This window comes from Melitaea cinxia, chromosome 8 (assembly GCF_905220565.1).
Source record: "Melitaea cinxia chromosome 8, ilMelCinx1.1, whole genome shotgun sequence".
Classification (NCBI taxonomy): Eukaryota; Metazoa; Arthropoda; class Insecta; order Lepidoptera; family Nymphalidae; genus Melitaea; species Melitaea cinxia.
Genome location: NC_059401.1, coordinates 2989095 through 3001446, shown reverse-complemented (window position 1 = coordinate 3001446; position 12352 = coordinate 2989095). Strand labels below are relative to the sequence as shown.

General features: G+C 31.4%; 1 protein-coding gene across 1 annotated transcript in view; it reads right to left on the bottom strand.

The window, feature by feature from the left end:
- Positions 1-3719: 3719 nt before the first annotated feature.
- The window catches only part of LOC123655925 (START domain-containing protein 10), a 34317-nt gene continuing 25684 nt past the window's right edge, over positions 3720-12352 (bottom strand). The window contains exons 3-6 of the mRNA XM_045591665.1: positions 10277-10409; positions 5548-5664; positions 4918-5068; positions 3720-4191 (exon numbers count right to left, since the gene is read on the bottom strand). Of these exons, the coding sequence (XP_045447621.1) occupies positions 3829-4191; positions 4918-5068; positions 5548-5664; positions 10277-10409 (764 nt within the window). The 3' untranslated portion in view covers positions 3720-3828. The remainder of the gene's footprint in view (positions 4192-4917; positions 5069-5547; positions 5665-10276; positions 10410-12352) is intronic.

Below are 12352 nucleotides of genomic sequence, written 5' to 3'. Positions count from 1 at the left end.
GTGGAGACTGTGTCCAACAGTGGACTGCGATAGGCTGAAGTGATGCGTGATGTTTTATTTTATGTGTAACATTTTAATAACATGTCAGTTAGAGAGAAGAGCTAAGAATCCAAAAAGAGGCAGAGAATATTTAATGAAAGTAATTAACAAAACAATTATTGGCAAAGAATTTTTAATTGTGAGAATTAATAGAAGTTTCGATTTAAAGTAAAACCTTTATAGATTCTATAAAATTTTTCCTAATCCTGTAAAGTAACGTAATTATTAGTCGAGTAAGAGTTCACCTTGAAAGATAAATTACGGAAACAGATGAGCAAAAAATTCTTTAACTGAATGTATTGTTAACTTTTCATGTACCACAGATTTCTTTACGGTATATAAAAACTGTACTACTCTATTGTAAGTGGATTTTATTTCGAAGAATTAAACTTTTTTGTATGTATATTTTTCTTGTTATAATTCGCCGGCACGAGGCACTTTTATCGATATAAGCCGATTTTATTTTAATGTTTATTATTGTCAATACTCAGAATTCACTTTAAATATAAACGTGAAATAAAAATGTCGTAAATATAATTCATGCTTGATTGATTTGTATATCAATTGATTGTTTAATTGAGTATTAATATTTCTAAATACTTTTTAGTTTTCTGTATGTGGTAGTGAATTTTTATTTGATTATAAACTCCTTAGACACGTATCTTTCTGTTCTTTACACGTTATATTCTTTCTAACATTGATATTTTAACTGCATATACTTTATATTTATTTATTATGTAACATATTATATAGAAATCGTAAAACCTTTTTTAATCACAATGATGGTTTTTTTCCTCTTCACGTTTAATTCTGATAGAACTAATTTAAAGTCTTAAAAAATACATTTATTCTAACAACTTGAGATCTCATACATCATACACCAAGTTACATACTGGCTCATACAAACAAGATGTGCGTTATTTCACAAACATTTAACTCTTTTCATTATAATTTTATCCTATTACATTTTAAAGGAAATATACTTTATACACTTATAAATATTTCCAACAATACTGAAATTTTGCAAGAAATACCTAGCGGACTTAACTATGAAGATACAAATTTCAAAAGTGATTTTGTATTTTAAGAAGCAAAATATTTTAGAATACACGAGTTCTTGCTTATCTATATCTATTGTTAACAAAGAACAATAAGAACTATTTAAAATCTCACTCATGCGTATTGTTAAGTTTAATTTTTTTTCTGCAGAACATTAAATAAGAAACAGTAAAAAATTATTTATCAAGGAAATTAAGGATGAAAGTTTATTAAGGAGCATTCAAGTATTAAGAATAAATCGATCGTTTGATATCGATTCACAAGACGAAATTACTTTGTAAGGAGATGACTACTATGTTACAATTTTTTCGTAAGTGAAAATTACCAGTATAATAAATTTTTATTATACATTGCAATCATAGGCTAACTCAACAGGTCTATGGAAAAATGCGTTTTCACTTGACTATTTTTTCGTTGACCTACGTATTACGACCATATATTTTTTTACATTTCGGACCAATTTCGATGATTCGTCTTTTTTTTTGATCGAAAGCTGGCGCTTGTCACATGGTCTTATTTTAATTTGATTGAGATTTGACGAGTACTTATTGAGTTAAATCTTATAATGCGGTATTTTCTTGAATATTTTTTTGTTCACTTACGTTGTATAATGGTCGATGGAATTGAAATCGGCTTTTTTTTTCGTTTGCTAGCAAACACAATATTTATTTATGCTGTAGTATAGCTATAAATTTTCAAATTTGTATTGAACGAATTAAAAATATATTTGAAACTCATATGTAGTAAGTAAGATAAAATAAACAGCCAAAAATCATCAAACATTCTTAAAAGACTAAATAATATTTAACGCACACTGTACTTTATAATACATATACTTGTATGTAAATTTAAAAAATATTTTATCAATTGTAATAAATAATTTTATTCCTACAAGATAATAAAATAAAATAAATTATTCACAGCTTTTTAATACACAATTCATATTCAGTCAACATAAAATATGTCAATTCATCATGGCCTACAGAAATTCTATAAACTAGTAATTAGATACGCGTCGACCGCGCGTTACGAACAAGTTTTTTTATATATTTGGGTCGGCAAATAAGTACGACTCACTTGATGATAAGGGATTACCGTAGCTTATAGAACCCTGCAACATAAGAAGCATCGCAAGCGCGTTGCCGACCCTATCTCCCACAAGAGTTCTGGTCACCTTATTCACCACAGAAATACAATATTGCTTGGAGCAGTATTATTTAGCTGTGATCTTCTGTAAGGTCTAGGTACTTCCCCAGTTGGGCAGTTACATATTTTAAGTAGGATATTATCTTCTGTCCTATCTTAGTACTAAGTGCAACAATGTCATTAGCACAAATATTCTAACTTAAATACCAATTTAATCTATATTTTTAAAATCATGAAGGTTTCATTCCGTTGTAGATTAAAAAAAAAAGAAAAATATTCTTGGCCGAAAACACACGGTGTATATATTTAAAAATTATTTATTAATTTTATTATTTCACATTATTGCTAAGTCCCTCTGTTTTTCCAACCGACTTTAAAAAGGAGTAGGTTCTCAATTCGATTGCATTTTTTTTGTGTGTGTTACGTCAGAACTTTAGATTGGGTGAACCAATTTCGATTTTTTTTAATCAAAAGGTGATGCGTGTCATTTGGTTTCATTTAAATTTCATTGAGATCTGAAGAGTACTTTATGAGTTATATCTAATACTGCTATTTACTTCAATATTTTTTCCTCGACCTACATTGAATTATTGGTCTATGTAATCGAAGTCGGTTTTTTATTCGTTTGCGAGCAAACTAAAAAAAAAATATAAACAAATATTACTGACAAGGTACTAATTACAGTATTATAAAAATTGACATTGCAAATAAAAGCAAATTATAGATCTTACTAGATTGTTTGGCCTTCACTTGGACAATTTGAATGAATTATAAAATATTAAAATTTTATAATTCATTCATAACACTAATAATAATACTTGAATGCTGCCTTTAAAAAATGCGAATCAATCTTAGAGAAAGCTTAATCATTAATTATATAGAGGGATGGAAAAGGAAGTTGAAATATGGATTCTAAAACATTTAAACATCGATATTCACATCTTAATATCTATAAAAGAATCTTAAAATAATTACTGTAAAATATATACGATTAAGGTACTTTAACATCTTAGACTAATATTTTTGAAATCCTACAAAAATTCTGTCGATTATTCTTTCGCTTTTCTTTTATTATAAATTAAATTTACATACGAATTTTCTTTTTGGTTACCAATAATATTACTTAAAAAATTATCCTCACAGTACAAGAAAAACTCGTGTGTGCAATTCAAACACAGCAGAAATGAAATTTCTGAAAAGTCGTAGGAAGACAGGCCATTGTGATTTGTTCTATCGACAATGTTCACGGTCTCATAACAAAGGTTATAAGCGCCATGCTAAGCCCGTCTCGTACTCGTTTTCAGCGGTAATATATTCTAATCTCATTCGCTCCTATACATTTATGTCTTTGTTTCTTTATCGTGTGACGCATTGTCATTTCAATGACTTTCAAATTACGATTCTAAAGAATAAACTTCAAAATTTATTTTTAAAAAATAATTAAAAATAGAAAAAAAATTAAATTGACGTAAACGGTTAGGTACTGAATTTTTGTCTAATTTAAAAACAAAAGAATAGATGGAAACATTTTAAAAATTGAACAATTTAAATTTATTTATAAGTTCCTTATTAGTTAGATATTCCTCAATCCTCCCGTCCTCGACTTAGACTAAATCGTCGGTGAAATTTAAATGACGATTTTCTCTTTTCATGTTTCTCTTCGGAACTTTTACCGTCTACAAGATTATCAGCACTTTTGGCAACTTGAACACTTTTCCTCCGATTTTTCATTGATTTGACCAACTTATAAAATTTACCTTTCTTCTTAGTTGGGTCGAGATGTTGTTCAGGTAATTCTTCTACTTCTACACTGAACTCTGATGATATGTCTCCTAAGTCTTCAATGCTGTGACTTTCAGTTTCTTTTACTTGGGGAACTTCTAATTTAGTCTTAGAAGTATTTGGCTTTGGTTCCGCTGGTGGTGGGGGAGCATCAGGATCAATACACTGAAAAAATAATGATTTATTTTATTTATTTATAACCTTCCTGAACTGTATAAAATATCTGGTGGTCCGACACTATACCACATTTCATTAGTATCAAAACATTACTGTTAAGAGGCAATGAACCATTTAATTCTAATCATTGCATTTTTACATTGCTCTGCTCTTTTTTTAAGCATCATTAAAACTAGCATTGTTATTATATTAATCGATAGGAAAAATCCCTCTTTGTGACTGGGGAACGCAAATTTATAATAAAGTCCCTCTACTAGTAATTTCTGGTTTAATTCTTAAAAAAAAAAATAATGACGTTTAAAACTTGAGTTTTTAATACTCAGTTTGCAAGAAATTGGGAGTTTGCAAATGCAAGTTTTTTTACTGTATATTATTAAGTTTTTCCTCTAGGAGGCCTTACTGGTTTACGTTCAAAGAGCAATTACCGCAAAGACATAAAAAGTTTGACCTTTCGAAGAAATTTCCTTTGAAGATTTTTTTCATCAACTTAATTATTATATAATTATTAAATAACCCCGAAGGTTTTTTTTTTGTTTAAATTAATATTTCAAATAACACGTAATTGGCGTATTTTTAGTTTCAGTTTATTTATTAGTTCGTATTTTAATATATTACTGTAATAGTACGAATAATTATTATTATATTACTTTTGATAAACTCCATGAAATTCCAATTATCTCTTTTAATTATTCTAAAAAAAATAATAATACTTACATCTTCTAAATTAATCCGATACGGAGGAACCTGTTCAGGGTGTCTCCAAGGCTTGTAATAAGGAGTATCTGTGAGCGCCTTCCATCCTGGGTAGCGTCGAGCAGCTGCATGTAGCTGATTTACCAAACGGGGAGCCAGCTGAGCTGTTACTCTGTAATGAAAAATATAATTTATTTAAAGTAATTTGGTAAAGAATATATTTGCCAAAAATATGTTGTTATGTATTTATATAGTCCAATGTAATAGGAAATACATTTACGCTCAAAGAGACGTTGAAGACTGTGCAGATGAATCAAAAACTTAGATTGGAAAGGATTTCAAAATAATATTAACAATTCCTAAGCTTTTACTAATGATTTATTTAAGGAAATATATTATTGAATGGTTGAGTTAGATTGATGGTTTGAATCTTAAACACGTCTTGGGAGAAGCCAGCGACTAGTAGTAGACTATAGTCGTCATAAGCTGATTATTATTCACTTTATGATGTAATAATAATTAGGCCTACGTGCCCCCGTCTATTTTGTGTGTATTTTATAGTTATTTATTAATTATTTATTTTTTATGTTTATGCCAGTTTCCTCATCATATACCCAATTAGAATAGTACTAGAAATACCTTCTCGCTTACCTATTTACCAACCAGGCAGGTAGTGCCCCTCGAGGGTCAGATCGAGAGACGTAACCTAGCCAGCTACCAGGACCTTCTCTTCTTTTTACCACGAAGCCCGTCAACAAAGAAAGTGCTCTGTGGAAGGACATAACCTATGTATATACTTATTATTATAAAATTAAATCAAATGCAATAAAAAATGACTTTGTTCAAGGAGACTTTAAAAGAACTTTTGAATTGGCATTTTACAAATTAAAATTATTTTGATTTTTAATAAACTACAATTAAAATGATATTATCACTGATTCTGAATGTTCTAAAGAAAACACTTCAGCCTGTAATATCCCACTACTGGGCACAGGCCTCTTTTCCCATGTAGGAGAAGGATCAGAGCTTAATCCACCACGCTGCTCCAATGCGGGTTGGCGGATAAATTCCCTACTATGAGTAACGATCGCTATCAGATGTACATGATAACAACCGGGACCGACGGCTTAACGTGCTCTCCGAGGCACGGTGGGGAGACCCACAAGGACTGCACAAACACCCAGACCACGACAAACACCTGTATGGCCAATACAAAATGTTTGTCATGTGCGGGGTTCGAGCCCGCAACCGCCAGCGCAACAGGTACAATCCATGGCTGTGACCGTTGCGCCAATGTGGCGTCTAAATAAAAGAATCGTCAAAAATTTCCGCAGTTACTTAAAAAAAAAACGACTGTACTTTAGACAACATGGCTCAAGTGAAACTCCTTTAGCTCCATCTGACTCATATCTCTCCCTCAACCCCCGTTCGCCACGCCCGATCAAACTTTTCTAAACTCTCTCATCACGCATTCACCAGCTTACTTCCCAAGTTAAGCGTGGGTAAAGAAGCTTTACTTCAAAAATGTAATTGTTTTCAAATATCAATTAGAGCTATATATATAATATAACGAGCGCAAATTGTAATTTTATTATGGAGTGCCTAAAGCTACGTACACAATATTATTTCTGCTTTTATATGTGTTATGAAAAATGATGATTTTGCAAATAGCAGGACGACTTATATGTGAGCGTAAAGGGTATGTCATTTAATAGAAAATATTAGGGTATCTTTTCTACACGTAAATCGAGATTTTGTTTCCTATTTTACAAAAGAAAATATCAAATTGTCTTTTACGTTCAATGAATGAGAAATGAAGGCAAATGAGAGGCAGTAACGTTTTAGGAATAGGATTCTATTACAAACTTAAATTAGTTTACAAATCAATCTGTATAAATAAACATCAATCTCTAAATATGTGTTGTTAGCGCTTAACTCGAAAATGACTGGACCAAGTTTGACTGTGTTTCGAGTCTTTCTAATAATTTGAAGAAGTTTCTTACAGAATAAAAATTTAAGGAAATTTCCCAATACATTGGAAAATTTTAGAAAACTGTGAAAATCTATCGAAAAATCATTCAATCAATCAACTGCATATAATGGACAGTTCGTAAGACTACATATGTTCGGTCAACTAGTAAATAAAAGTAAAAAAAATACAGCTCAAAGATAAACACTCGATAACAATAAAAAGCGAATCCAATAGTTATTATACTCTTAGGTATTTAACAAAAACGTTCGCTTTTTAATAGTAGAATTGATACATTTTTTATTCTATTCCTGTTTCCATTTTTTATTTGAATTTCGTAATACAATATTGTACGTTATTATGATTTTGTCTGAGTTTACATTTTTTATTTATATATTAATACGCGAAGCAAAAACTTTGTACATTTTATCACAAAAATTGCGCGAAAGTATAAAATTTCGCACACTTGTAGTTTATATAGAGAAGGAGTGCAGATTAATAAATACATTAAATCAATAAAAAAAAACGTCTCACACACTAACATGTACTTGATACACACACGCATATAGGTATACTCTTTTATTTATTATTATAGAAGTATAGTCTTTGACAACAGAACCTTCTCAGATTAGACAACGACTAAAAATAAAATAAAATATAAACCATTGTGTGTGTTTTTTTTTTATTCTTCGTGTAACTAAAATTTAAATTATTTATTTTTGCCCATTTATTATTTTAAATTTTAAATACTGTGGAGTATTTTAACGTCTGAATGGATTGATGGATGAATTCAACTGATTAATCTGAACACGACGTTCTAATTTACTACGTTTTAATTAATCAATAGGTGTGGTCGATCTAAGTGATCGTGATTAGATCGTGACTATTTTCTTAACGCGAATACATTGTAGGTACTATAGAACCTATTATGGGCTCTGTATATAAGAAATATGTGCATAGGTAAATGGGTGTTAGATCTACGTGTTTATAGTTGTATTCTAAATATAATATCACCTAAACAGTGATAGTGTATTCTAGTGCAGTTAGCTTTGAGGCGTTTATTTGTTTGTTACGAGCTTACAATGATTAATTGAAACTACAAATGTATACATATTATGTATGAACGGGACCGACTCCTGTTGGTAGATGCAAATATAATATGAGTTGCTACAATCCCGAATGCTGTAAGGACTGATGTGGGTAGGTTTATTTTAGTTGGAACTCGATAAATATGTGTCTTAATGTGGGTATTTACTTACAGACTAAGTAGGTTTGTAGGCAAGTACTTTAATAATGTGGATGAATTGCATCTGCTTTATTTTAAATCAAATAAATAAATTATAGCTTTGATATTCATAATAATAAACATCTGTGATAGTTTTGAGCAAATATTTAAAATGACCATAAAACATTTTTATTTATACAGACTACTAATCTTTTTTTTTGTACCGACGTCATACACCAAAAATTTAAAATTGGAATTGAAAAATATATTAAAATAAATTACAAAGAGTTTTATTAGCCGGCTTTTTTATAATTCTCACCGTATCCCGCACAGATTATCAAGGCCGTGACGGATTGACGCACTATGTCGTATCTTATCAGTGGAGTGGCGAGTTCGAATAATCTAATGAAAAGTGAACATTAAGGCTACACAGTAAAAAGTATATATAATTTCACAGGTGAACATATTAATTAAAATATTTTTTTAACCTGTAACAATGAAAAAATTGAACTGTCTTTTTAGTCTGCCCAGGTATAATATATAAGCATTTCGATATGCTTTAAAATTTCAATAATAATAGTTATAGAGAAACTTTGTTATTTATTTTAAAAAAAACTTTCAAACCCAGAAAGCCCAGCTCAAACGGTGATCTTTCAAAAATAAATAATTTTTTAATACAATTATACATTCGTAAAATAATTACCTACCTTGTTTTGTAATTACCGTTACAACTCTAACGTGTCATAACTAGATATTTAACAGCCTACCTCCCATTTATGTTACATAGCTTTCAAATTTTATAGTATTTCGAATACAAATACACCTACAAAAGAATTAATATTGTTGTAATACATTTTACAGGTAAATTATGCAAAATATTTACGAAACGAAGTATACGAAGTACCACTCAGCTTAAGTTGATACTAAAGCCGATCTTGAGTAAAGCGTTATAATTATTAAATTTCATAAAATGTATAGAGATGAAAAAAGGTTTTATAGCGTTGATAGCTTTAAGTAGAACGGTAATAGCTGTGCTGCACGGTTTCACCCACGTTACTGTCAAGAAAAAATGTACTAAAATATTATATGGCCTATAGCCTTTCTTGTTAAATGGACTATCAAAAAATCCAGTAATTAGCGCGTCGAAACAAACAAACATGCAAACAAACACTTCAGATTTAAAATATTAATAAAGACTGGTTGTGCCCGCGACTTCGTCCTCGTGGAATTTAACAAAAAAGTTATTATTCAGTTCGCTGAGTTATAAAATAAATAAATTTCTAAAATAAAAGTAGCTTAAGTTACTCCTTATTACATCAGCTATCTGCTAGTGAAAGTCCCGTATAAATCGGTCCAGCCGTTTCAGAGATTAGCCGGAACAAACAGACAGACAGACAGACAAAAGTTGTTAAAAATATTATTTTGGTATATGTACCGTGTATACTTTTATATGCATTTAGTAAAAAGCGCTTATTTTAATATTACCAACAGAAACTACATTTTTTTTTATTTGTATAGATGTATAGATCAACGTGTAGGGTTAACACTGAAACGTAAAAGTTGCGTGGAAAACAGAAAACCTGTCAACTCTGTCATCATTTTAATACGAAAAAATTGCAAAGTCATCCTACGAAATAGTATATAGAACAAAGTAAATAGGGAATCAGCCGAGCTCGCTTGTGTACAATACAGTTTATGTTAGAGCTTGTGAAAACTTTACATCACAATATTAGATTTAAAATCTGTGACTGTAAAATAAACACAATTTACATAGAGTTTGTATTTTAACGAACCTTTTTTATGTTAAAATAGATCGAAGCGTTGCTATTACACTAGCGAGAATTGAGCAATTGCTGCTGTCAAACTTGCAACTGATTAGCGATGCAATGATGAACAAAGCAAGTAAAAGCAGTGCTAGTGCTGCTCTGGCGAACAATCGGTGACTTAAAATATTACTTGTGCTTCAAAATAAGCGAGACAATTATAAATAATATCTTACGTATATATATGATATCGATAACAATATATAGCTGGTGGCTGGACGAGGATTGCGGAAAACCGGGATGTTTGGCGCGAACTCGGGGAGGCCTATGTCCAGCAGTGGACTGCGATAGGCTGAATTAAAACGATGGCCCGATATCTGTGCGTTTGTCAAACATCTTAATGGTTGATTGCTAATCTTTTACCTGACAAACCCTTTCCTCGGCGGGTAGTCCTTGTGAAAGACAGAGTGGTTGAGGATCATCTTCTCGTCGCCTGTATCCAGCCACGAGCGCTGCAGCACGAAGTCTCTGTTCTTGAGCGGCGCTGGACAGGACACTAGAACAAAGGTCATTGTTAACTGAGGTAGAGCACAGCAGGAATTTCCTGCTCAAAATATGGAGCAGCCCGACTGGGGTAGTACCTCGACCTTACAGAAGATCACAGCAAAATAATACTGTTTTCAAACAGTATTGTGTTCCTGTTGGTGAGTAAGGTGACCAGAGCTCCTGGGGGGATTGGGGATTGGGTCGGCAACGAACTTGCGATGCTTCTGGTGTTGCAGGCGTCTATAAGCTACGGTAATCGCTTACCATCAGATGAGTCGTACGCTTGTTTGCCGACCTAGTGATATAAAAAAAAGACTTAAAAAATTAGGATGTATAACCCGAACGTTAAATAACATAAGTTTAACACGTAAGTATTTTTAGGTATAACGTCATTTTCACTTTTGTGATAGGTATCATAATTTATCTAAAAAAAGAAAATTGTCCCTTTTTATATCTCGCCTGAAGCTTGCAATCCCAGGGGTACGCAAGCTTGCTGTCGACCCTAATCAGGAGTTTTTGTAACCTTATTCAGCACAGGAAAACAACCCTACTAGCAGTAGTTTATGGTAGCAGTGTTATTTGCCTGTGAGCTTCTGTAAGGTTGAAATCTTGATCTTCTTCTTTTCTTCATAAATAGGTCTATTCCAAATTTAAACAATTTCCTGTGAACACAAAACTTAATACACAATGTAACCCGAACTGATGAACAGATCTTCCACGATAGCAACTTAAATTGAAATGTTGTAAAGAGTATACAATTAAGGTGGGAACGGTTGTACATTGTGAAAATAATTATGTTTTAAAACAAAACATTACAATTGAGTCTCGTCTTTATGAAAAAAGAAGCTTTAGGCACATTGTGTATATAATTCATGTACATATTTCGTCGTTTTGTGGCAATAGAAGATATTTAGCTGCCGAAATAATGGTAGCATGTGTGAGTGTGTGAGTGTGTGTGTGTGTGTGTGTGTGTTTTCAAACTTTGAGAGTGAAGCACATCATCAGCACATTTTTTATTAAACATTAAAAGAGGGTTAAAGGGGGGGGGGAAGTCTTAACAGAATCTCAGCTTACATACTACATTATAAATGTGTTACAACATTTTGGCTCCCGAAAATAATGGATATTTAAATAATAGATTAACTACAAAAGGCACATCTTACAATGAGTGATGTGTTCCATTTAATGTATATATTTTTTTAAACTGTTGTAATTATCATGAAATAGTCATTGATGGTACGGATATTCACGCCTTGGCGGTTCGATAGGCGGAGAAAATTTGCACTTGATTGCTTTTCGTAATTAACGCAACCTGTATCGGTAAATAAATAAATTTCGATGTTTCGTGTACGTTTATAAGGTAAAAATTTATCGCGAATATACTTTATAAGCCAGATAAAATGTGAAAAAGTATTACATAACTTATTTTTTATATTATATATATGAATAAAAATAAAACTTAGACTTGTATGTTAAGCTTCCGAACGAGTGAACTAAACTTGATAATTCTTTATTTTTAAACGGTTTTATTTAGCTCACCCCGTTTGTTTTATTTTTTATTCTTGGGTCAAATTTAGTAATTCAAATTTCACCCTCTTCCTGTCAACCGATTAATCTGAAATTTTGTATACACTTTGGATTTTGGTGACAATACAATCATGTTTATTCATTATCATTATAAATTCAAGATGGCCGCCGCTACAAAATGGCGGATAATTTATGTTTTATTAATCCCATCAATATGGGTATCAAATGAAAGGGCTCAACAAGCAGAATACAATATACTATAAAAAATTGAAATCCAAGATGGCGGCCGCTACAAAATGGCGGATAACGTAGGTTTTATCAATCCCATCAATATGGGTATCAAATGAAAGGGCTCAACAAGCAGAATACAATATACTATAAAAAATTGAAATACAAGATGGCGGCCGCTACAAAATGGCGGATAAC